This window comes from Cyanistes caeruleus, chromosome 10, assembly GCF_971803275.1.
Source record: "Cyanistes caeruleus chromosome 10, bCyaCae1.hap1.1, whole genome shotgun sequence".
NCBI classification, from domain to species: Eukaryota; Metazoa; Chordata; class Aves; order Passeriformes; family Paridae; genus Cyanistes; species Cyanistes caeruleus.
The window spans coordinates 16,958,375-16,983,829 of NC_141710.1; the positions used below are offsets into that span (position 1 = coordinate 16,958,375).

Genomic DNA, 25,455 nt, shown 5'->3' on the forward strand with positions numbered 1-25,455 from the left:
TTCTTGCCTTTGCGTGCAGGTTTCTGAGTAGGTGATGGCTATATAGAAGACAGCCCTGATGTTCCAATATCTTGTGAACTCGATGATCCAAAAGTAATGTACTTAATCAAGTGTAAAGCAAAAGGTGATTAAGTTTTGCGGTACTGTACAATGCCTGACTGCTCAGAAATGCATCTTTTGATGTGGTGCAGAGAATTGGACCAGTTCTGTCTGCTTTACCAAAAAATGACATTTTAGTAATCTGAAAAGAGAGCCTCAGAAATCCCCACAAGTGTTTAACTTTGATGTGAAGCTTTAAAAAGATGATATTTATCTGTTTGCTTGGTTAATTTGCTTGAATTTTAAGCTCAGGAAGGTGTCAATTTGACATCTAGGGAACTGGTTCTTTGCTTTTTTTCCAAATGAGGTTGCGCAGGGGCAGCAAGTTTCCAATCATCACTAGTTGTTCCAAGCATCCAACCAAAAAAAAAGAGAGAAAGAAAAAAAGAAAACCATCAACTCACCTTTCTATTGTGATTTATATGAATTATTAAGAACTGAGATTCAGTGGAGCCTCAAGTTTTGAGCATAGAATCAATACTACATTTTATATAACAAGGGCAGTAAACCCAGCTTGTTCTGCTTCCATCACAGTGAAGTCTTGTCAAGTCTCTCAGGCAACCTGATTCACCAGGGCCAAAGTCTCACAGCACTAATGTGAAAGGTGGATTGAGGTGGATTGAAAACCGGGCTGAACAGCTGGGCCTGGAGGTGCTGATCCTGGCACAAAGCTGAGATGGAGGCCAGTAAGCCTGGCCTCTCCACAGAGGACAGTACTGGGGTCCAGTCCTGTTCAATGTCCCCATCAGTGACCTGGATGATGGGCAAAACTGGGAGAAGTGACTGGTGCCACGGGGTCATGCTGTCATTGAGAGGGACCATGACAGGCTGCAGAAATGGGATGACAGAAACCTCATGAAGTTCAGTGAGAAGTCTGAAATTATGCCCCTGGGGGAGCACATGTAGGAAAATATGCTGGGCCCCACCTAGCTGGAAAGCAGCTTGGTCAAAAAGGACCTGGGGGTCTGGGCAGGCACTGGGCTGAGCCAGTGATGTTCCCTTGCTGTGCAGTGTTAACAGTACCCTGAGCTGCACTAGGCAAAGCACTGCCAGCAGCTTTAGGGAGCTGATCCTTTCCCTGTCTTCAGCACTGGTGAGGCCACTCCTGGTTTCTGTGCCCAGTCTGGGCTCCTCAATATGGGAGGACAGCGTGGCAAAAGGCCACAAAGGTAATTAAAGTACTGGAGCATCTTCTGTGAGGAAAAGCTGAGAGAGCTTGGACTACCTAGCACAGAGAGGAGAAGGCTTGGAAGGGCTTAATGGATATAAATCCGAGAAGGGAGGGTGCAAAGTGGTGGAACAAGGCTTTCTGCAGCAGTATCTTGTGACAGGACCAGGGGCAATGAGCATCAACTGAAACAGAAGGTTCTGTCTGAACATCAGGAAACACACCTTACTGTGAGGGTGACCAAGCATGGGCACAGTTGCCCAGAGAGGTTGTGGAGTCTCCTTTCTTGGAGATAATCAAAAGCCACCTGGACATGGTTCTGGGTGACTGTTTCAAGGTGTCCCTCCCTACTTGTGCAGTGGGGTTGGAGAAGGTGACCCCCAGATGTCCTTTCCAAAGTCAACCATTCTGTGATATCGTGATTCTGTGAAAGACTTGCTCACTTCAGTGGGGTTGAGATGTCACCTTATATGCAGGAGTCCATGGGATTCAGCTCACTTTCTTGTACTGTAAGAACTATTTGCAGCCACTGCTGCAAATAAGGACAATGTGTTACTATGTCTCAGGCATGAAAGAGAGAGAAAAGATCTGCTCTGAGTTCAGCGAGAAGTTATCTCTGCAGTTATTGCCTCTTCAGTGAGGGGTCTATAAAAAGGCCAGTCGTGATGGGCCACAGGTCTGCAGGGAGCTGACGCCAGCAATCCCACTTTCAGAGGGAATACTGAGGCAGATGTGTGTCAGTCTGTACCCAAAAGGTGAAAGGTTCCTTTGTCATATTACCTGTACCCAAACTACCTGATTGTATTTTTAAACTCCTTTCCCAAACATAAAAACCAAACACAAATTTCCTCACAGGTATCACAAGTCACCCAAAACCTGCTAACTGCAAACATCCCGCATTGCACTGAGCATTAATAATCATGTGGGCACATTTCTGATCCTTTGTATACCCATAAATAAAGTTCACCCAGTCACCAAGAGGGGAAGGGCTTGAGTAAGCCTATAGAGAAACTAAGGAGAGGTACAGCAGGCTTCAAAGTATTTCCTTTTTGTCCTGCTTGGTAAATGGAATACGGAATGTGAGTGACAATGAAGAGGGAAGAAAGAAGATAATAAATCCTGTTTGCTATTTGAGGCTTTAAGTTGTTCTTTGAAACTGGAACCTGAAGTTGACTGAACTGGGTTATATATTATATTTAGGAATATGTAGAGCTTGACTGCAGAAATATTATACATCCTACAGTATTTTCAATTCTGAAGTAGAGAACATGTAACCTAAGAAACTGAGTAATGACCACATGAAATTTATAAATAATATTCTAAGTCCTTTACTGGGATAATTATATGTCACTCAGGTGAAAAACAATTTCAATCTGCACCTGGTGGAAGTTCACCTCAGTGTTTCATACCAAAAAAAGGAAAAGGGAAATTAAAAGATTTAGAGGTTAGAAACTGAACTGTGCATTAACAGTAAAGAGTAAAATACTATCTTTCTAAATAAATTTGCTGTGATTTAAAAGATGCCCACAAGGAATGCTTAAAGTGTGTTTTTGGGACACCAAACCTTTATTCTTTAATTGTTCCAGGCCAAAGTCAGGAAAATAAATGATCATCCACACAACAGAACAAGTTCCAAATAACACCAACTTCAAGTCATGGAGAAGAAACAAATCATGCTCAGGCCAATTTTTTAATCCAAGAGAGAGAAAAAGTCTTTCTTTTCCCCACAGATCTCTTCAATTTGCAAATCCTAGCATCCAAAACACACTTCATGCCACACAAATGAAGCAAATAATCCAATCTTTTTAACTTCTTCCCATTCTTCTTCTTTATCATATAATCTATCCAATTAAACCATTTCTAATTATAGTGTTTTCTCTATTCACAGATTCTAGGAGAGGCATAACTCAAGACTGCTTCTTTTCCCAAAACTTTTAGCCTCACTCACAATATCATGTAAGCTGAGGAAAAATACTTATTATCTAAAGTAAAAAACCCCAACTTCTAACTATGCTGAAGGCCTTCTATTCATCTCAAATCTGCAGCTAGCTCCTCAACTCTAAAAATGACAGCAGAGATTCAGACACCTTAAAGCCAAAAGTGACCTTTACTGCTCTGCAGCCTGATCAGTGCCCTAACATGGATGGTAGAAACCTGCTCTGAAACCCCTGCAGGAAAACCATTTCTACTGGTTGAGTCAGTCTGTCTATCTAGAATCTATCTAGCCAAAGTCATCTCACCTTAAATTAAAGATTGTAAATGCTGGTCACATCATAGATGCTTTATTCTGCTACAAAGAATATCTTTTTTATCCTGTTACTCTTTTGTAAGTATGTACACTGTGAATGTAAATATAAGATTGGATCCAGCATTCCTAAGCATTTAAGCAGCTAATTTTCCTCTATATTCTCCTTAAAACACTTTGTGCTCTTTAGGATCTTCTGACAAATCCCCAAATCTGTACAACATATTCCAGAAACATTCCTACAAGATGCCTGTTTTGCAAAATAAAACTCCAAGAACTATTGGACATATTCAGATTATTCAGAGAAAGAAAGAGCTGATGCAAAGGATTTAGGAGCTATGCCTCATTTCCTCTTCCAAATAAATTCAGTAGCAAAAGTTGCCATTCAATTACATTTGCTGTTGAATGTGATCCTTAGAACTATTTAAAATTCCATTTTCTAAATTACCATGCTACTGATCTCACAATTTGGATTGGTGTCTGGTGAGATTTGGGCCCCAACAGAATGTGTCCTGTTTACAAGAAAGCTTAATTAGCACTAGCATCTCTACACATTTAACAGAAGGGATCACATTCCTCTTACATGGACAGTATTTGCTTGGTAGAAGTGTCTAAAAATTGTGTTACATTTTTGCTGACGCTTTCTTCTTAAGCTGCTTTAGCAGACTTCGCAATGTCCTACCTGATAAAATTTACTTTGGCCAAAATTAATCAGTCAGCTTGATGTCCTAACATTTACTTTTCTCTTTTGTTGTTTGCAATGCTTCTTGGAACTGGGACAAATATCAGGCATGTGCTCATGTAAATCTGAGGTATGTACTATATAAATGAGGCCCCAGTTCTCACTACCTAGCTGCCATCTGATCTGTATTCTTAGATCTTTATTTCTGAAAGGGATCCGTTTTCCTCAGGTGCCATGAAGGCACTAGCAGCTTTAATACTGCTTGTTCAGCTTGCAATTCACAAAGCTGAAGCAGAATCTCCCCCTGCTCCCTTGGGCTGTGATGACCCAGAATCTGAAGCAGCAGCTGAAGTTGCTGTGAATTATATTAATGGCCACAGTCATCATGGATACAAGTTTGCCTTAAACAGAATCGAGGATATCCGCGTGGTACCCCAGGTAAGTGAGGAGCTTGCGGGCAGAACAGTGTTCACTTGGCAAACACCAGTGCAAGGGCCTGCAAGGGCTGTATCCTCACATGAGGAAATCAGCATGGCTCTGTTGATTTAAATGGGGCAAGGACACCTGGTAGCAGTGGAGAATCCAGGTCATTGGAATGTATCTCTCAAAGAACAGAACAGAGGGGGAGAGAGAAATGTTCAGATGTTTTTGTACTATGCTAGAAAAGGCTTGGTTCACAAACACAGCAGGTTTGCTACAGCAGATCATTCCAGGTGCTGATTCCCAAGACCCATAGGTAATCTGGAAAAAACTTGAGGATAATCTTTGAAATAAAGGTAATTACTTATTGGCTAAATACATACCTATCAAAGCTCCATGCTATTAGTGATTTTGTAGTAGGCATTAATTTTACCTAATGTCCCATTGAGCTGCCAAGGGGTCTAAATGGAAATAACTGGCTTCTTTTCCCTAAGATCTATTGCCATCATTGTAGGCATCTAGAAAGGCCACAGAAATGGTCAGGAATACAATGTACGTACCAATTCAGAACCTTTGATTCTCCTAAAACATGGAACATAGTCACAGTGATGTGAGTGAAACTCCATGGCTGTTTTCTACTTGTTATGAAAGAGAAGATACCAAAAGACCCATTTAGAAAATACTACAATGGACATAAATGAGATTAGAAGTGTGTCCAGAGTTAACCACACAAAAACACTGGTGACACTGCTTTGCTCATATTAATGCTTTTACATTAAAATGACTCAATTGGTTTAAATGGAATCACTCATGACTTGAACATCAGAATCAATCTTGGACCTAGGGAACCCAAGGAACTGTGTCCTATGTTATAGATGCAAAGGAACTGGTGCAATTCAGTGTAATTACAATGGACTAAACAAGACAGATCAGTGTTCACTGGTGTTTGTTTGGTATCTGGTTATAGAAACATGAAGTTTTTTCATCAAAAAGAAAACTGTTGATTTTTTAGAACTACCCAACAACATAAAATTAAGAGAAATTACTCTTTACATACAAGCTCGACTTTCCAAAATTTATGAGCCTGTTCCTTATTAGCTGGGATAAAATCAGTGTGATTGTCTTGACTTGCTCCAGATTTGGAGTCTTGGTTTTTTATGAAGTTAAAAGTAAGGACCTTTTGATTTACTCTGGTGTATACCTGAAGCTACCCCTGGTAGCCAGCAACAGAGACCCCAGGGCAGCCCCAGGGTGAAATCTGGTGATGTTTTGTCAAGAAATTACATCAGTTCCAATGGTTTATTTTGTCTCTTTCAGGGGCCAAATACTGACATCATATTTCTTGAACTTGACTTACTGGAGACCAAGTGCCCTATTCTCAGCCCTACACCTCTTGCAAATTGCACAGTGAGGAGCTTTGCAGAACATGTGAGTACCTAAAACATTCCAGCTGGGTCCAAAGGTGCATGTTCGATATGCTGATGCCAGAGGCCAGGCTATCACCAGACTCCCAAGCAAATGTCATACCCCTGTAAAAGCTTATAGCCACTCAAACACTTGCAACCTCCTTGCTGACTTCACTGCCTTCATGTCATGAAGGACTTCACTCCTGGATTTCTTTTATGTCCTGTTATCTGAAGAGGACAGATCTCTGCCAACATAACATCCCACATACAGTCCATGAATGCCATGGGGCCTTCTTTAGGGGCTCCAGATTCAGTTCCTTTGTTCAGCCCAGATATCACTGCCTCATTGCAAACCACAGACAGGGCAGGTTGTGAATCTGTGCAAAAATACCCTTCCCTTGGCTACATGTGGGTTGTTACCTGGTGCAATTCCGCCAAGACATCTCTTCCTAGTTACAACTGCAGATGAGCTATTCCCTTCAGATGGGGCTCTGCCTTTGAAGTAATGCTCAGCAGGAATTTACTGGCCTCAGATATATGCAAGTGTGATCCAACTGTGAGGCTCTTTCCCTGACCAAAGCAATGGAAATACTGTCTGAGCCTGCTGTTTCTAGAATGGGGCCCAATTCACAGAGCTCACTAAATATGAATCATGATCTACCCCTGTTTTCATCAGGGCTCAGATTCTATTTTCCATTGGGGGGGAGGTAACTCTAACTGTTTCCTCTTCCCAGTGACTCCAGCTTTGCCTTTGACATCTCCTCCCTGCTGGATCATGTTGCTCACACAAGGCAGCACACTCTGCTGTTACCATGGCCACTGACCAGCTGAGATTAGTGAGAATGTTATCAAACAGTTCTGTGGAAGATCTTGATTCATAAGTGTTCATATTCTTTGCTATATATGAGAGACGAACCTGCACTAAATGTCCACAATCTTGCTACCCTGGTACTTTTGATACTTTTGAGATCCAGATTTGGATCCAGATTTTGTAGCTCTGATCTGCCTTTTACAAAATCACAGACATCAGGACATGCCTAGCAGTGCCTTTGCCATCAGGCCAGTGTTTCCAGGAATGGTCAGCTAGGATCTGTTCTTTTGAATTTAGTGGCCCTTTATCAGAAAATCCAATTTATCTGAACAATGTAACCCTTTGATTTTTGTCTCTCTCTAGGCAGTTGAGGGTGACTGTGATGTTAAACTGCAGAAGGTGAATGGGATATTATCTGTACTCGCTAGCAAATGCCACTCACATGCAGGTAAAAGCTTTGTTCTGTAGGTTTAAATCTAGAGACTGGAGTATTTTTATAGCAGTGTTTGCAGTTCAGTAGCTTTTCTGATTCTAAACTGCTGGGTATAAATATGGAATAAAGAACAACAGTTAATGGGCTTTCTAAATCCAGCCCCCTTTTCTGGTTTCATTCCCTTACAAACCCACTGTTTCTCTTTGCTCCTCTTTACTTTGACAATTAAGATACTGTAAGACTAACTGGGGAGCAAGTCCCAGATTTGAGTCTTTTCAGTCAGAAGTTTAACCTTAAGAATTTGATTCCTTATTGGTCTGTGTTTACTTGCACTTTTTGGTCATCAGTCCCATTGGCAGATGAAGCTTCTTTAAATCTAGCATTTTCAATACTACCATGGGAAAGCAGAATGTCTATTCTGTGTGCTCAGTGTGAGATCTCTTTGCTCTGTATGAGATATCTTCAGTGTTACTGTCAAAACCAATGACTGAAATAACACACACAAACACAACTCCAAAAAGTTAAAGTATCTTATTTTTTCTACCATTTCTTGTGTGAACTAAAGTACCCTTTCAGTAGTGTCATAGAGGTTTCCAGAAAGAAAATTTAGTAAAAATAAAGTAATAAAATGTGTTACTGAAGTCCACAGCACTTTTCCTTGCAGAAAGATTTGAATGGCCAAGTCGTGTGACACACTGCCATCTGTAGCCTGCACTGGAAAAATTCCTGCCACTTTAATTTGGGACAGACTTTTAAACAGTGTTTTGTGCTACTGAATAGGTCTATAATGCCCTTCTAAACAATTTACAATCTGATCAAAGCATGATCTATTCCTCCTGCAGACTCCCGTGAAGACGTTAGCAAAGTCTGCCCTGACTGTCCCCTGCTGGCAAATCTGAACGACACAGACGTGTTAGAAGCAGTGTCAGCTGCACTCAATGACTACAACAGCAAAACCACTGGTCCTTACCTCAGGCTCCTCGAGATCGGGAGAGCTGTAATACAGGTAATTTCTAGAACTATGTCTAGCCTTTCATGAAAACATAATATTCCTTCTACAGTAATTGTGCGCTGCTACCTAGTTATGTTTGCAAATAGACATAATTTGCTTGCTCTGATTCGACCACCTGATTTGCTTTTAATTTCCCAACTATTATTAGGTGTCATTTTAGCCACAGGATTCCCTTTCACTCCAGTGGGAAATGAAGCCACAACATTTGCTTTTTATCTTTTCTCAGCAGCTCTGCAGTTTCTGAGTGCAAAGTCAGTTAAACAATTTTCCTGTTTTATCAGTATCACCCAGTGCACGTTGTTGTTACTGAGTTTGCTGTGGGTGCCACAAACTGCTCTGGAGAAGAAGCTAAAGCCAATGTGGGGGCTTGTCAGCTGCTGCCCGAGGATCAGTCTGTGAGTATGGCAGCACGTCAGCCCCAATCTCCCTAGCTCTGAAGTAGAAAAGTAGCATTATACTGGGAGGTGCTTGCACTGGAACAGGAATAGACCCCTGTGGGGAACAAAGTGCAAGAGATGTGTACCATCATGATATGTTTTTCAATATATCATTCTTAAAGCTATATCACACCTTTCTCTTTTCTCTGAGGTATCTGAGCTGAATTCTAATGGATTTGAAAACTTTTGAAAAAGGCTTGAGGGCCAGAGACAGAATATTTTTAATCAATGGAATATATATTATTGTTTATTCTTAAAATCAGTGCCTGAGAAAATCGGACTCTTTGCACTGGACAGTATGCAGTTACATTAAAAAAAAAAAAGCAGGCTGTTTCCCTCTCCTACAATTCCAGTGTGCTCAGTTCTGATATATATGCTCTTGAGAATTATACTGTATACTTTATCATGTTAATTTTTTCTGTTTCTGATGAAACTGAGTCCTAAGCAGTTTGAGGGGGTGGGAACTTTTAACCTAGATTATTTATATTCTCTTGTTCCCTCATATCCAGACATACAAAGGATCTTACTACAGAAGAATACAGGAGTTTCCCTTATTTGTTGCTTATGCATTTAAAGAGCTTGGCTTTTTGAGCCCAGCAGGCTAAAAAGCAAGCATTTTACTGCTCACACAAAACATGAGAACAAGTAGCCGTTTGTAAATGTGCTGAAATTAAAAATTCTAATTCAGTCCCCCTCTATTTTCTAACTATCTTTCTCTTGACTATGTTCTGCTTTGCCAGAATTTTGGTTTCTGCACAGGAGAGGTGGTAAAACATCCCTCACAAAACCTTCAGGTGAACTGCCAGTTGTACGGACATCAGGTAACAGCTCCAGATATTCCCTTGCTTTCCTGGTTATTCTAGCCTACTGGTACTGTTACAAGCCATCATCTTGAGTTTACTTCTTTCACTGTAGACTGCATTAGCCACCTGTGATAACTTAAATTTTTATCCTAAAGGTCAGGGTAGAGGTAGCTTCTGATTATCCTGTGGATTTCTGTGCTGGGAATTAAGTCATGTCTGCCATCCATGCTTGACACAATTTGACCATCTGGGAGATTCACATGTCTAGCACGGCAAAGGGAACCAACTCTGATCAGCTAAAGATGGGATAGATAAATGTAAAAGAGAAATCAGCATTGTGAGGCTGGAGGCTTTTAGTCCTTATACATTACTGAATTCAGAGGTCTTGTCCTGCACTGCTGTAGCAAGGTGAAGGAAACGTAGGCAGTTGACCTGAGTGCTCTTCACGTATTTTAGTCTACGTTTGGTCTCAGGAGGACTAGGTGGTGGTTGAATACTTCCCATGGACAGCAGCTCTTGGTAACTCAATAGTAATTAGCTGTCTAAGAGGTATATGAAAGAGAAAATGAGACAGCTGGTCTTGAATGTTTCACCAGCTGTGCAGGTGGCCCTGAAAGATCATGTAGCACAGAATTTGGTCCTTATGATTCACTGGCTATAAAAAATGTGTTCCTCGGTTCCTGTGCATGTGTTCCACTGCATGCAAATGTTCCTGTGATAGTCAGGAACATTTGAACCTGAATTGCAGGCCCATGGCTAGTTAGGAGCAGGGTACCTAGTAAGGCATCAATTACCTGTATGCCACCAGCCCTAAATCACTGAAAACCAACACAACCTGTTTTTCTTTTCCAGCCTGGAGTTACCTACACTCATCCAGGTCAAGACACATCAGCAGGACTGGCACCCAGTGCTGTAGGCTTCACAAACCATAATCTTCGGCTTTCCCACAATAACCCTGTTGCATCTGAATCCAGCTCTTCAGAAATTTTGCGTTCCATGCTCTCAGCAAAATCAGTAACAAAGAGAGCAGTTGCAGAGGCTGCTCAGCATGTCAAAGTACCTCGCCCAGTTGGCTTTGTGCCTCCTCCTCCTCCCTGCCCTGGGAAGATTCGCCATTTTGATATCTAGACTGTGTTTCAGACATGCAATGCAGCCAAACTGAGGGATCAGTGCAGCAGCAGCAGCAACACACAGACCACAAGTAGGTAAGAGTACTTGGCTGTGAGCCCAAATGAGTTTTATCCTCCAGAGAGCAAAGCCATGGTCAGGGTCTTGCAGAGGCCTTCTCCAAAATATAGATGATAGCAACATATAGCAGTAGTTTACTTTACGTATAGGGATTCTCTAGTTAAAATACAGAAAATATTGTTTCAGTTAAGCTGTTGTAAGAGCTATACAACAGTTGAAGCTTTGTGATAGGAACACCACCTGAAAGGCAAGTTCACAATAAAATGTTCAATGCTTTGCTACCTTCTATCTGTATATATTTTCATTTAGTTGTCAAGTGTCTCCTTCTCAGCATTATGAGTCATATTCTGGGCTTGATTTCAAAAACACTAAGCTCCTGCACTTCTTCATCAGCTTCACTAAGATGTGTGGGTGCTGAGCACTGCGGAAAATCAGGTCAGTCCTCCCTTTTGATCACACACCAATAACACTAAAGAAATGACAGGAAAAAAAGTATTTTTCCCTTCCACCTATAATATTTCCTACTATTTTTGATATCCACCAGAAGTACCTCAAAACTTTTGGACATGGCACAAGAGCATCCATGTCTATGAAAGGAACAGAGTCTTGACACTCTCATTGCTGGCAGGCTGAAAGCATCAATCCCTGCAGCCAAATACATGTGTATTGTCTGTCTTCCAGCAGACACACAGGTGCAGTACAATCATGGGGTCTTGCATGGTCTGTGTGCATATGAGGGAATGCCAATTCAAGGGAATAAAAAATATATTATTGGCATGTATCTCATTAACAGGACCCAGACAGTGATGGCAATTTACCATTGTCCTGGCAATCAAATCTTCCCTGAATTTCTGGCACGTTAGAGGCAGAATCTATTCTAGGTAGAGAATTAATAAGGGGTTCGGGCCAGAAGGATCTTTACTGCCAGCCAGACTGGAATTCTGCAGGCCCTGGGGAGCAGTCTCAAAGACAGTCATGAATGTTTAACCAGGAACAGTGCTTGCTACAAGATAATTATCATGCAGGCAGCAAAAAATTGTGGAACACATGTCATTTCTGAACTGTTTCAAATAACCTGTCCTGTTCTCCTAGTTACAACCATCCAGTACTCAGTAAGCAACACAACTAACACTTGCTTTGGTGATAGTGCAGCAGCTCACAATAGAAAAAGGTTCTGCTCTGCTGTGTCAGTGGGGAAGGGAAAAGTCACTGGCACTTGCACCAGTGTTTCAGGTGGGTGTGTAAAGAAAAGGGGAATCAGCTCAGCCTTTATAAACCACAGTATAATGTGATGGCAGCACACTGAGGGCAAGCTCTGCCTGTGGAGGTAGCTGCTCTCACATTTCAAGCAAATGCTGAGTTTTGCAGGAAACATGGTGTGGGCAATTGCACCAGCCACAGCCAGTCAGTGGCTCAGGGAGCTTTTGCTTCTCTGTAAAGAAGTGACTCTAGTATATCCTGCATACAGACATTCCTTCGAAAAGTGCTAGTATTAATCTGTAGAGATCTCTTAATGCAGTAAGATAGGTGGTCTTCCCATCTCACCACATGAGACACAGTACAGGATTTAATGAAACAGCAACAATTTTTTTTGCATCACTGTGACACCAGATACATGAGGCTTTCCAAAACTAGGAATCACCATTACTAAATGACATAAATTGTCTTCTATATAATGAAATAGGAACTAATTTATAGAAGAGAGAATGTTTTCCAGGCTTAGAAAATTTTCTGATGGCAGAAGTGATGTTTATAGAAGGGATCCCTGCCCCTGGAGATCCCTGAAATCCAGAAATGCTGCATTTTCTTGTTGCCTTTTCAAACCACACAGAGCAAAGACACGTAGCAGAAACATCTGCAGGCTCCATACTCCACAGATGTTCTCTTATACCTGGTATAGCCACTTGCTTGTTTTCTAAAACAGCAAGAAAAAAAATAATTCTCTGTGCATTCCACTTTGGTAGCTGCACTTCATCTTCCTTCTCCTTAACCCTTGTCTCTTAAGGACATTGTGCCCCCTCACAGATCTGTTTTCCATGACTGCTTTGAAGCAATCACTTTGTCTCCCACCAGTATAGCCCCATTTTTATGTACCTGAGCCTTAGTAACAGATTCAATATTTAACAATTGATTCTCTGGGCAATGAGACATATGAAATGGTGGTAGATGAAATGTAAATGGCTCTTCCCTTGAAATGCAGCCTGAAGAGTTTTGCCAGGTCTGCATTGCTGGCTGACAATATTTCGCAGCTTTTTCAGACCCTGTTTTGCAAAAGCCCATGTACTTCATGTGATGCTTTGGCTGGACATGCTCGGATTTCCCAGCTGTGTCTATGTTTTGAGGTCAGCTACTTCAACAGAGAAATTTTTCCTTTCCAGGCAGAGGAAGAGTACAAAGAACAGAGTCAGGGATATAACAATCCCCTATTATAAGAAGCACCGACACAGCCAGTACTAACTGGCACTCATCTCCATAGAAATGTCATGCACTGTAAGGATAAAGAAAATGAGTTATTATCCTTTAGCCACAGGGGAAGCATCCCCAGGCACAAGGAACAATGTGAGCGCGTCTGCATTGCTGCTTCTGCGGTTCCTGTACTATGGCTACAGCAGTGTTTCTCAGCATTCACCCCTTGTATCCCATCCCTCTGGGATACAGTCCATGCACTATCCCTCACCCAACACATGAGGGTCTCATTCTAACAGCCACGTGCCCCTTCTGTCCTGCTATTGGAGTTTTGCACCTCTGCCACCACACAAAGTCTTAGAAGAGTTTCAGCTCCAGTGCTGCTGCAGGTCTTCTGGATGCATCTATAATCCCAGCTTTCTATGGACATTCCCTGGGACATATTCTGCTGTCTCCGAGATGCTTTAAAAATTTCTGGGCTAGATTTCTAGATTCTTTACACAGCCAGTAAAAAAAGTGACAATATAGAAATTCTTAACTAACTCCAAACATCACAGCAGTTTCAAAGAGAAAATCATGCCCTTCACTTGCACTTTTTCAATAGAACTTTCAAACCTAAGGGTACTTGGTGTTCTCCAGCAGAAAGCTGCAATCACAGAGTCCTATGACAAAAAATAAGAGCCAGGGACATGGTAACCTAGCTTCTGGAATCCTTCAAGGTGAAATGCTGCAGAATTGCAGTAGAAAACCAGTGACATTCACTGAGATCCTCCCTAAGTAATGGTCACTGTCATTTCTCCAGATCTTCAGGATAGAAGCTACATGTAAAGTTATTCCCCCCTGTCTCCAGAGTGGAGTTCCTGACAGGTTATTCACAAGGCACACCACTGTCATTTCAAACTAAAATTTCTCCATGAAAAATTTTCCATGACCCTTGAGGGTCTAAATGCCTCCAGGGCTAAGGGGTAGAATTCAGCTGTAGGTATTCAGAGAAGTAGAAATGTTCATAGAATGAATCCAAACTGAGCTTTCTATCACAACCAAACTGACTGCAAATAATAGTCAATATATTTGTTTAAAACTGACATTTAACAAACACAAAGTGCAAAATCAGTCAACCTTATGGCACTTATCCATTTCCTGTTCAAATTATTGAGACTTTTGTCATTGTTTATTTGGGAGAAGAACTGACAGAAGAGAATTGAAGCCAGACCTGTTCTGCACATAGATTTATTCAAGCAAATCTGGTTTCTAAAGGAAGCAGCTTTTTGTGTTTATTCTTATCCGTGGCCGTGAGGTCAAAATTGCTTGATCTGCCCAGTGAAGTCCAAATTAGAGATGGAAAGCTAGGAGGAAAAAGTGCTCTGTGGTCTCAGAGGGAGCAACAACACTTCTATAAAACCTTCTAATAATTGACTTAGTGTTTACTTACTGTTGCAGCTGTAGGTTTAAAGGTGACAATCAGTACACAATCAAACAAGGACACAAGTCCATAAAGAGACATGGCTCCACTATAAAAGTCTGTGATCTCACTCAGGTCTCAGCCCCTCCATCCTGACTGACCACTCTGATCTGCAGCACTAGCTCTGTAAGCAGAATGGTTTGGCTTGTTTGGATGCTCTTTGGCATCCAGGTGCTTTGCTCCTGCATTGCTGCCCCTCCGGCCCAGGGAGCAGGGGTTGCCCTGCTCTCCCCCCGCTGTGATGATGCTGCAGTGGAGGAGGCTGCAGACCTGGCTCTCCGCCAGATCAATGCTGACCGAGAAGAGGGCTACATACTCAGCCTCTACAGAATTGTCAGCGTCCGAGAACAGCCACAGGTAAGTCACCCTCTTGCTCAATATATGTTTCTCCCTGTGTCTATTTCTTAGAAATATCTATTTGAACAAAGAAATATTTCAAAAGGCAAATGCAAAGCTCTATTCACAGGACTCCAGAGGCCATGTCAACTTTATGCACAGACTAGAAACAATTTCATCGCACTGTGGGCAATTAGAGAGCAAATCTCAGTCATGACTCTCTGCTGCAGGCCCTTGGAATAGCTCCAGGCATCAGTTCAGATTTGATATGAAACACCACGACTCTGATTTAATTTCATTTTACACCTTCCCTCCACTGCCTTGAGCAGTTGGAGTGCAAAGGCTAGTAAGTCATCGTGTGTTTTGCACAAAAGATACGAGCACTAACAGGTGTAAACACATCTTGCTCGGGACCAAGGAATTCCTTTGCAGACCTCTAAAAGATGACTCATTCTCCAGAAGAAACCTAAAACCAGTTCAAGGGCAAAAATGCACTGGAAATACCTATAGAATATCACTCACATTTCCTCAAGTATCACATTTCTCTGTGTGCGCTTAATTTATGACGATTTTGTGCTACAATAACTGAATCTACTGGCACTAACCAGGGGCAGCCTGAAATGAATTCACAAGGGCCTGCAGAAGATTAGGCACTATGGAAACCTGCTGCTAGCATTCCCTGCAACGCCTGCTCACTTCCCATAAGCTTACCTGAAAGGCTGAGTTCTGAACACTAAAGAAAATTAGTCTCATTGCCAGACGCTTAAAGATCTGTGCTGGCAAGGATATGACACTTCTTCCTGCTGCTCTTACAAGGACATAGGTCCTTGTAAGACACACTGTGGACTCCAGCAACCCAAGATCTCACAGCTAAAGATGCTCTGCTGTCTTTTGCACTATGTTCTCCATATTGCCTTTCTCAGGTGACAGAATGTGCCCACTAAACAACTGGATCAGATCTCTGATCAGAATTTTTCCACATGATGCATGTGAGCTGGCCCAGAATCCACATCACCAGGCATGGAGTTAGGTGCTCAGACCCCTTCCTGGGGCTATTTCCTGTTGACAATAATTAGAGCCCCCTATGACCACCCTAGAGTGCAGCATAGTGGGTGCAGACATGCTGTAAACTGCCTCAGTTACCTCCCCACTTCTCCCTTCACCTGTGCCAAAGATATCTCAGCACAGGAGAATTTTGGTCCTTGGTTATGATTTGTCTAATCACAACATTGTAATTTTGTCAATTTCCTAAAGACTTAACTTACTGTTTTAGAGCAAGCATACCTTGTTTCATTTACTTATTTACTTTTACTATTTTTTTATCTATTATTGTATCCCCTAAATAAGGTGTTTCAAGACATTGCAATAACAAACTAGACATTCTAAGCCATTTGTCCCATTGTTGTTGCTGCTGGGACATAGCACATAAGGAGCAGTCAGCAATGCCAAAGGTGTTCACGGACAGTAACAGCCTTATGCCACCTCCCATTCCTCTCAAAAAAATTATGAAGTTTTTTTTTCCCCTGGACCAGTCGGTGGTCCTTCCTCTCATTTTCTTAAGCAGTACTGAGGATAAAAACATTTTCAAAGTTACTTCAAATTCAAATCTGCCCTTAAGCAACCTGTGGTTCAGCTTTTCTCTAATTGAAACTAATGAGCCATCTGCTATTAACTTCTATGCAAGTAGGGCAGAGCTTGCTTTCATACAAGATACTCATGATTAGCTTCACTGACAGGTATTTAACAAAAATTACAAAACATGTAAAAATATTTAATTTCTTTCCCTTGCACCAGGTCACCCTGCTGCCACATCTCCTCTGGTTCCCAGGCTGCCCAGCACACATTGCAGCCTGGCACCAGCAGTGCTGAGGAGGGGATCTTTTTGGCAATGGAAAAATACACAACTTTTATTCAATATTAAGCAGATATCAAAAGCCCTTTGCATAACAGTCTTTTAATGAAAATTAAAATAAGGATGATTAAACCTTCAGTGATCTGCTGAGCTCTGAATAAGCCCCAAATTATCCATTCCCCAGTGGAGGATGATACATAGAGAAGCAGGTAGACCAAAAGATGTGTAGATTTTGTAATAACCTTATCTGCTCATTAGAGCTGGTATTATACAAGAGACCTATAGGCAACAAGAAATACAATTTGGTCTGCCCTGGTTGCATTTAGTGTTTCTATGATCACCATGCTTTATAATCAATATTCATGATTCAGCTGAGGAAACCCATCTAACACCAAACACAATTATAAGAACATTTTTTAATGAGGTGTTTGTGTGCTTTTGCCTCCAGAATACCTTAAGAACCAGTTTGAAAGCTCAAGTCACCAATTCCAAATATAAGACTCCTTAAAAATGCATATTTTTCTTAGCTATTTCTTCTTCATGTGGACAGTTGTAGTGATGGCTTTTTTCTTATAGAAGTAACATTTAAAGTTTACTTTTACCAAATGCTGCAGTACTCCAAAACACATTTTGAGCAAATAGCAATTACTCTTTGACTGGTCTTACTTTGTGTTTACTGATTTAAGCTGTATTAGCTATCATATTAAAGAGAATTATCATCATGGTATTTACATATCTTGTATGTAAACAGAAAATTATGGTTAGTCCCTTCCACAGAAGGATCTCTGGAGCCAGGTGTGGGGATATTGCTGTGCCACTGCTCCAACAGCACTGCTGCACCTCAGTGTCACTCTTTGTCAAAATAACTTTTGATCTTTTCACAGCCTTCAAAATGAAACTTATCATTAAACCCCAGGATTAGTGTAAGCAAGCCCTGAGATCTCAGTGCAAGGCATTACCAGATCACTTTATAGAACACTTAAAAAAACCAGGCAATATGAAAACACAAAATATAGTAGAAAGCGTGAGAAGTTGCATATGTAAGAATAGAACTAAGAGACAATAATAACAAAACAATTTTATCATTCTTTATATTTCTTTTCTATTAGTTTTGCCCTCACATATTTAAAGGGTTCAGTATTACTAGTATCTATGGTAGAGCTTGCATAAAGTCACCATCCCACAGATCTCTATAGGGTGTGATCAGAGTTGTTTGTATCTCTCGATCTGCTTAGAGCTCCAGAGCAGTTACCACTTAGTGGTTTTCTAAGCAGTATGAAGACAAAAAAGTCAGCAGTACTCCAGCTTTATAGGTCCTATAGACTGGTATTTAGTCAAAGCCAAAACTAAAGACAAAATTATACAGATATTGGCCCCAGACTTCCACAAGACTGTTGCCCCATTTAGTGTTTTCTCCACAAACCAATGAAATCAAGCAGGGATGAGTGAACACTGCTGTCATTCAGGTTTGGTTTTTCTCCTGTTCCAGCAAAGACCTAATCTCAGTCTAAACACGCAGCTAACGCTCACATCTAAGTTCTTTAGGACGTATAAATGACAGCTGCCCTCTTTCCAGCTTTCCACTAAGGATATAAATAAAACATGATCCAACTAAGCTGTATCCTTGATAAATATGCTGGAAAGGTGCTTACCCGTATCTACAGTGGAAGCAGAATGAGGAGCTGCACCATGCAGCGTCTCATCTTCCTGCACTACATGATGTAAGCACTAGATATACAGAGCTGTACTTTTAGTCCTTCCTTGTACTTCTTGCCTGGAAAGATGCTGGGCCAAAAGTTGAGCTTGAATTGCTTTGTGCACCTTGTGCTGCAGTGAACTGAATAAAGGTTTTATTCAAGGTTTCTGTGATTTAAGCACAGGTCAGAACTCAAGCACTGGACTGAAGATTTAAGTGAGTCTGAGATATCCATGTGACTGCAAGGTCCCTCACAGCACTCCCTGACAGCTGAGAGAATATTTAAGCTTCTCTATCAATGCAGCCTTTGCCTCTTTACAGCAAGTGCAAAGCATCCACACTTGAAGACACTGCCCTAAGAAATAAGATATTTCTCTTTCTAATGCCTACTGGGAATGTTCCATGTTAGCAGTTTTTTATTAGTTGTGGTATTTATAATCTCATTCCTATTTCAGGCAAAACAACCTACCTTTCAACTCTGATAATAAAATGCAGTTGACAGTGAAAACATCAACATGTTTAGTCTTTGTTCTTCGGTTCTGGTTGGTACCAGAATCAGAAGAATAAAACTGACCAAAGGACTGTTTTTTATATAAAGCTGGCTAGCTGCATGACCAAGCCTGTTCTAACAGGACCTCAATTTCACCTGATTTGCCACTTTTGTAACAGAGAGTGTTCAGCTTTCAGGATATCTCTGCATTCCACCTGCATGTTTTCTATTTCTCTATCTCTCCTTTTTATGAGTCCTTACTTTGTTTGATACAAAACTGGGATGTGACCCTTTTGTTTCTTGTTTTCAGGAGACCACTGGTTCTGTCTACTATCTTATCTTGGATGTAGTAGATACTGAATGCCATGTACTCAGCAAAAAGTTGTGGAAGGACTGTGACACCAGATCTGCTCATTCAACTGTAAGGATTTTATTTTTCTATTTAATTTCACATATGATGAGTTACTTAGGTACTACTGGTGACTGCAAAATCCCTACACTTGCATTTTTAGGGCCAACAAAGCCCAGAAAAAAATCAAAGCCCATTTTATAATATCCACAGTTTTACTCTGTACCTTGTAATGAGTTTATAGAGTGATAAGATTTATTTTTAAAAGTGAAAATTAAAAGAAATTTTTTGACCAGAGCTAATAGACCAAACTAAATAGCCATGCTAGGACACTATTTAGAATAATGGTTTACTTTTTATAGCAAGCCTATAAGAGTTTATTTTAAAGACAGTCTGTCAAGGGGGGAAAAACAAAGAGATACAATTTTATATAACATGTGATTTTTGGTTTAGTTTAATTCCACTTTTATTCTGACAACTTTGCAAAAATTGCACTGAAATAAGAGAAAAAGGAAAGCTCAGCAAGATAAGGTGCAAAGACAGAAAGCGATCCAAGACTATTGCTACAGGTGACCAAAACTGTTCTGAGCAAGTGAAAAGGACTCTTAGAAAATGAAGAATAACAAGAAACAAGGTTAATATGAAAAAAAAAAAAAAAAAGAAGTTATGATTAAATTGTCCTAGACTGCTTCTAAGGCAAATCAATTTTAACTTTTCAAAGAAAAACTAGAAAAAAAAAAGAAAATAAGAATTCTGCTCACTTCTCATTACAGTGTTTTCAACACAAAAAGGGCACAAAGCCTATAGGTTGATATGGCTTCAGTGAAACCAAGAAATGAATGTCCAGAGGCCTTGAGCACACATGTAGGAATATCTAAGGACCTCTCGGAGAATATACTTTCAACTCTTCAATATAAAAGCACAATGGATACTAACAAGCCAGTATTTTTTCAGCCATAAAGTCAGAGTTTTTTGTGTGCAAGCATGACCCTAGTATGCCACAAAACTCATTTATGGTCCTTACTACCACTCTCTCTATGATTATAGGGAAAAGGGGGAAGGTGGAAGACAGGTGACTGGATCCAGACATTGAATTATCCCTGGATTTAAACTCTCAGGGTTCCAGACATAGATCCAGGCCAGGACAGAGAGCCAGGAACACTCTGTGACACTTGGGCACTTCTCAGCTGCCAGAAGAGAGGCTCTGGGCAGGCAACCCAGCAGCCAAGCACTGCATGTGTATAGCTCAGAATCACACCAGGGGATGAGCTGGCCTTTTCTTTTTAAATGAGATGCTTAGAAATGTGATCATTTTCATTTGAGTATTAATAAAACTTTCATCTTGAAAAGAATTCCATGATTGCAAGAAGAAAATGGACCACTCCTGTCTATGTACTAGATGATCAGTGAAGGGTGCAATATTAATTGTTTCTAAATGTTTATATTGTTTTAGGTTTACGGTCAATGCAAAGCAATTATTTATATTAATCAGGCAAGAAATATTGCTCATCTGAATACTTATGAGTGCACTTTACAACCAGGTATGTGTTTAACACACTCTTTATAAGAGAACTGGAAAAACTCCTTGCCAAATAGCATTACTTTAAATTTTAAATGTAATTACGACACACAGTATCTCCATTAGCTTCAGCTGCCCTGATTTTCTCAAGTCAGTGATCACAAGGCCAGGGAGGTGCTGCAGCTCAAAAGAGTTCAGTAATAACTGCTTTAACCTCTGTGACACTCAGCAGAGCCTCTATATGGGCTTTTACCCTCTGAACCAGAAAACATTTTTGTGGGTTTGTGAAAGGCAAGGAAAAACAGCAAGCCCACTGTCAGTAGGCTGAATTTTTCTTTCAGTGCCTGTCTCCACTGCAATATTTTTATGGGTTTGCAAATACATAGAGATCAGAAATTATTGAGGGATGCAAACCACATATCCTTACTACAGGGGAGTGGAAGACAAGTGGGCAGGGCTGGGGGCATAGATGCATTTACAGTGACCTACATTATCAACACGCTTTTATGGTTATGCCTTCTCTAACGACATTGTTGTGTTTGAATAAAAAGTTCTACCCAGATATATTTCGTCAGTATGTCCCGACTGCCCACTTGATGATTCTCCAACTAAACCTCAATACTTGGATGCTGCTGTTCAATGCCTTGAAAAGTTCAATAGACAGAGTGAACAAGCTCATTACTTCTCTGTCCTCAATGTCACAAGAGCGTCAATGCAGGTAAGCCAAGGCTCATCTGACTTGTTTTAGCCCTCAAGAATCCTTCCATTCAGAATACTCCTGATCTTCTTGATCTAAGACTCTGATTCCATTTCTTGCAAAAAGAAGGGCTTTATGCAAAAGTCAAGACAGACTTGCTTCCAAAGTTCAGAAAAGCTTCACTGTTAATTCTTTCTTCTTCTGCCACCATGAATTTGCAATTCCCTAACAGGAAGTATTTAATAAAGCACAGTCATACCTTCCAATACATACCTGTAATTCACTGAATGAGTGTAAGCATGGTTTAGAACTAATTTTAGACTAACAGAGAGCTCATGATCTCATGGCTAAATCCTCTTTGTTTACCACAGTGTTAACTAGTCTCTCTAAAATTCAGTATGTGTAGATAGCAACGTGGTTTTTCTTCTTTGACTAAACTGTCAGATATTACTACCATATACTTTTTAATTACTTCCATTTTCTAAGCTCAATTTCAGAAATAGTAAAATGATCCTATTCATTAAAACAGCCAAAAATTGTCAACACGACATTGAAGAGGGTCTTTAGTTATGTAGTTCTACCTGGATGCTATCTTATGACAAAATCTAAACCCATTTCCACTATGCCAATCCATGAGTTATTAAGATTGTGCATATATAAGAAGTAAAAAATGACCAGGCAATAAAGCAGCACTGGCAAAAAAAAATTCTCTGTAACACAACTAACAGTAGTACCCCAAGTATCATCTGTTCCTTCCAGACTTAGCAGGACTTTTTAATATATTTCAAGGTCAGTAGAATTCTTTATTCTTCCTGACATATACACAAGTTCTAATTGCCACTGGCCTCTCATTCACAGTGGATCATTGGTCCTGCATATTTTGTGGAGTTTTTAATTCAGGAGACCTCTTGCTCCAAAGATATCCAGGTTGCTGACACCTCGATGTGTGAGCCACTTCCACCGGAAGTAGCTGTAAGTACTTTTCCTTGTATCAACACCAGTGTTCCAGATACTGATTCCTCAGTGAATATTTAGTATTTATTTCCTTGGCTCTTTGCAGACAAGGATCAAAACCCACAGTCATATTTTTATGGATCATAGCTCTATACTGTCTTGCAGCTCTACAGACTGCTTTAGAATAGGGAAACATCTCATCAAAAGTTCTGAATCCTTACCAGAAGTCCATAAGCAAAGAAAACAAAAAAATACCATCCAAAAAAAGGTGGAGTAGCCATTGCCTTACAAAACGGAATGAGTCTAAAGGATTTCTCCCAAAGAAACAGACATAGACAATAAATCAAAAACAATGCATGAAAAGTATATTCATACTACAATCACGTCAGCTAAGGAAAACATTTAGGAACTAAGGAAAAAATTGTAGGAGAAATTGGAAGACTAAATGGGCATGTTGTCAAGAGATAACATTTCAAGCCCCATCTTAAGTGAGATCCAAGCCATGATACCTACAGCCCAGTACAAACACAACTATTAGAAACAGCATTTTTTTTTCAGCTTCTTTCACTAGTATAGCGTGAAATTGGTTCTTTGTGGAAAATTATATTATGTTCCACACACAACTTGCCTGCAAAGGGATGTTCTGTTTCGGGAGAACTTAAGCAAGCTGCTGTAGTTTGGCCTTGAGTAGCCAGCTTAGTTTTGCTATTGTGTTACTTAACCCTCCTTTGCAAACACAAGGCCTTTATCAAAACACTGCCTGCCTTTATGAGGTTGCCAATCCCAAAATAAAAGTTTGCCCAAGCTGTTTATCCCTACAAATACACTTAGAAGCTATAACTATTCAGCCTTTCATAATCACTTATTTTACAAGATAGGAGCTTAGTATCAGGGCTCCATGTGAAAAAATTCTTGTATTTTCTTCTTACAGAAAATCGGTTTCTGCAAAGGCTCTGTAGTAAACAGTCGTGTGAATCCATCTGTCAGAGTATCCTGTGAAATCTACGGTCAGCAGGTATTTCTTAATCTAATCATAATATTGCAAGAGTAATACTCCTTTACAAAACAGGTATTGAAATTTTGAAAGCCTAGATATTTTTAAGTTTTCTTATTCACAAAGACATGTGCTTCAAGAAAGTGATAAGGCCAGATCAGGAAGAAATCTGTCTTGTGATAAAACAGACTGCTACTGGGTGGATAAAAAGGCAATAGAGGGAGTATAGAGACAATCCTGCAGAATGTGTTCAGAATGCTCTACAATGAAATTGTAAATCACAAAAGGAATGCAAGGGGATATTATTATTGTAGTTACCCAAGTTTCATGCACCCATCTCCACTGGTACAAGAAGCAGTTATATCAGTTTATCCTTTGAGCTTCTGTTCTGTAGCCGATCTACAGTCTACAGCTCTTCTGTAGGACTAGTGATGCAGCAGATCCTTGGTATGAAGGGTAATCTTCAAATCAGAAGGGATTTGGAATTGCTTCAATTTAGATTATGCTTATTCCTTGTTATTTAGGATCCTGCCACTGAAGAGGAAAACCAGGAAGCTAATCAGACACCTGGAAAATCGAAGCAGGATCAACAGGCTTCAGATGCCAATCTTTTCTCCCCACCCCTGGAAAAAACAGTGGGCTGGGTTAAAATTCTACCCCCTTCAGATGAGGACATCACTTTCTATAGCCTACAAGAAAGTCAAAATGAACATAAAGACAGAAAGCCAGCTCTTCCTAAGGATGCAGGATCTGCCCACAGTCTTGATGAAGAAAAGGCTCAAGTAAACAAACCAGACTTGAGCAAACCAGTCACTAGACCAGTTATTCTCCCTTTTCCTGAAGAACTTTCTCTATCAGATTCATGTCCAGGTGCAGCAAAGCAGGCAGAAGGCATCCTCCATCCTTTGATAACTAGAAGGCCTCCCAGAGTCTAGCCAGCACCCAAGTAGCTCAGTGATCTGCAACAAAATAACAGCCCAAATGGCAACATAGTTCTCAATTTGTGTAACACCTTCAAGTAAATAAACTGTTAATTACAGTCTTCATCTTTGGCATTCTCACTTTTATGAAAGCACAAGAACAGATTGGGACAAGTTTAACTGGGGCATTTTCCAACAAAAGTATTTGGCTTTAAATTCTCAAAATTCCTCCCACCAGACAAAGCATGAAGGAAAGGTAACTGTGGAGGATAAAAGAACTTGCAGGGCTTGGACAGCCAAAAGACATTGGAGAAAATATCCTTGGTAGCAAAATCTGTCAGGGCTCAGTGCAGGGTGGCTGATTCCCAAGGGACAGGGAGATGGAGCCGAGTGTGACAACCAGGCTGGTGGGGCAGGAGCCTGTCCCGTGGTGCCTGAGAGAGGCGAGCAGGGCACACCCAGCGATGGAAATCAGATTATAGGAAGGAGCCAGTTCACTACATAAGTTCAGGGGCAGGGAGGCAGGTCTGAGATCAGGCCATAAATGTGAGTTAGCAAGGCATGGTCAGGGGCTGGTGTGGTTATAGTAGCCAGTCAGCCCAGCAGTGTCCCAGCAAGTCTGCAGGGACCAGGCAGGTGTGAGGTACACAGGGCTGCAGGTCTGAAACTGGATCTGCATCTGCAGCATTTGGGGCCAGGCACAGGCAGGGCTGTGATGCTGCAGGAGCTGGAGCTCAGGCAGGGCCCTCAGCACTGTAGCCTTGGCTTAAAGCAGCCCCTGTGGCCTGGGCCCAGCACTGCCCACAGCCTGTCCCCAAGGTCACCAAGGAACAGCCTGTCCCCAAGGTCACCAAGGAACAGACTGTCCCCAAGGTCACCAAGGAACAGCCCCAGTGTGCTGAGCCTGGCATCCAGTACCAAACCCTCCTGGAGCAGGGGTGCTCTCATGTGACAGGGCATGAACAGGGAACAGCACTTCAGCACTGGATAGCATTAAGAGCTAGTGAGGTTTTGGTATTATGTGGGTAAACTTCTTAATTATAATGTGAAGAGCTTAGCCCATTTTTTTATTTCCC

General features: G+C 41.0%; 3 protein-coding genes across 47 annotated transcripts in view; 2 read left to right on the plus strand and 1 right to left on the minus strand.

Moving 5' to 3' along the window:
• SENP5 (SUMO specific peptidase 5) overlaps positions 1–25,455 on the minus strand; it is a 202,503-nt gene that overhangs the window by 103,754 nt on the left and 73,294 nt on the right. The window lies entirely within an intron of this gene.
• Positions 4,347–10,990, plus strand: AHSG (alpha 2-HS glycoprotein). Its single transcript, XM_023932908.2, has 7 exons — positions 4,347–4,632; positions 5,932–6,042; positions 7,195–7,279; positions 8,107–8,270; positions 8,558–8,671; positions 9,454–9,534; positions 10,369–10,990. Exons 1-7 carry the CDS (start codon positions 4,429–4,431, stop codon positions 10,642–10,644), a joined length of 1,035 nt encoding a protein of 344 aa, XP_023788676.2. The 5' UTR covers positions 4,347–4,428; the 3' UTR covers positions 10,645–10,990.
• Positions 11,020–24,505, plus strand: FETUB (fetuin B). Its single transcript, XM_023932907.2, has 7 exons — positions 11,020–14,929; positions 19,257–19,367; positions 20,749–20,836; positions 21,366–21,532; positions 22,370–22,483; positions 23,397–23,480; positions 23,984–24,505. Exons 1-7 carry the CDS (start codon positions 14,708–14,710, stop codon positions 24,392–24,394), a joined length of 1,197 nt encoding a protein of 398 aa, XP_023788675.2. The 5' UTR covers positions 11,020–14,707; the 3' UTR covers positions 24,395–24,505.

Excerpts from the sequence above, each read along its gene's own strand:
- AHSG (XM_023932908.2), top strand. The coding sequence starts at position 4,429 with ATGAAGGCACTAGCAGCTTTAATACTGCTTGTTCAGCTTGCAATTCAC. Across the intron at positions 4,633-5,931 it reads ATATCCGCGTGGTACCCCAG|GGGCCAAATACTGACATCAT; the intron begins GTAAGTGAGGAG and ends TGTCTCTTTCAG. Across the intron at positions 6,043-7,194 it reads TGAGGAGCTTTGCAGAACAT|GCAGTTGAGGGTGACTGTGA; the intron begins GTGAGTACCTAA and ends GTCTCTCTCTAG.
- FETUB (XM_023932907.2), top strand. The coding sequence starts at position 14,708 with ATGGTTTGGCTTGTTTGGATGCTCTTTGGCATCCAGGTGCTTTGCTCC. Across the intron at positions 22,484-23,396 it reads CACTTCCACCGGAAGTAGCT|AAAATCGGTTTCTGCAAAGG; the intron begins GTAAGTACTTTT and ends TTCTTCTTACAG. Across the intron at positions 23,481-23,983 it reads GTGAAATCTACGGTCAGCAG|GATCCTGCCACTGAAGAGGA; the intron begins GTATTTCTTAAT and ends CTTGTTATTTAG.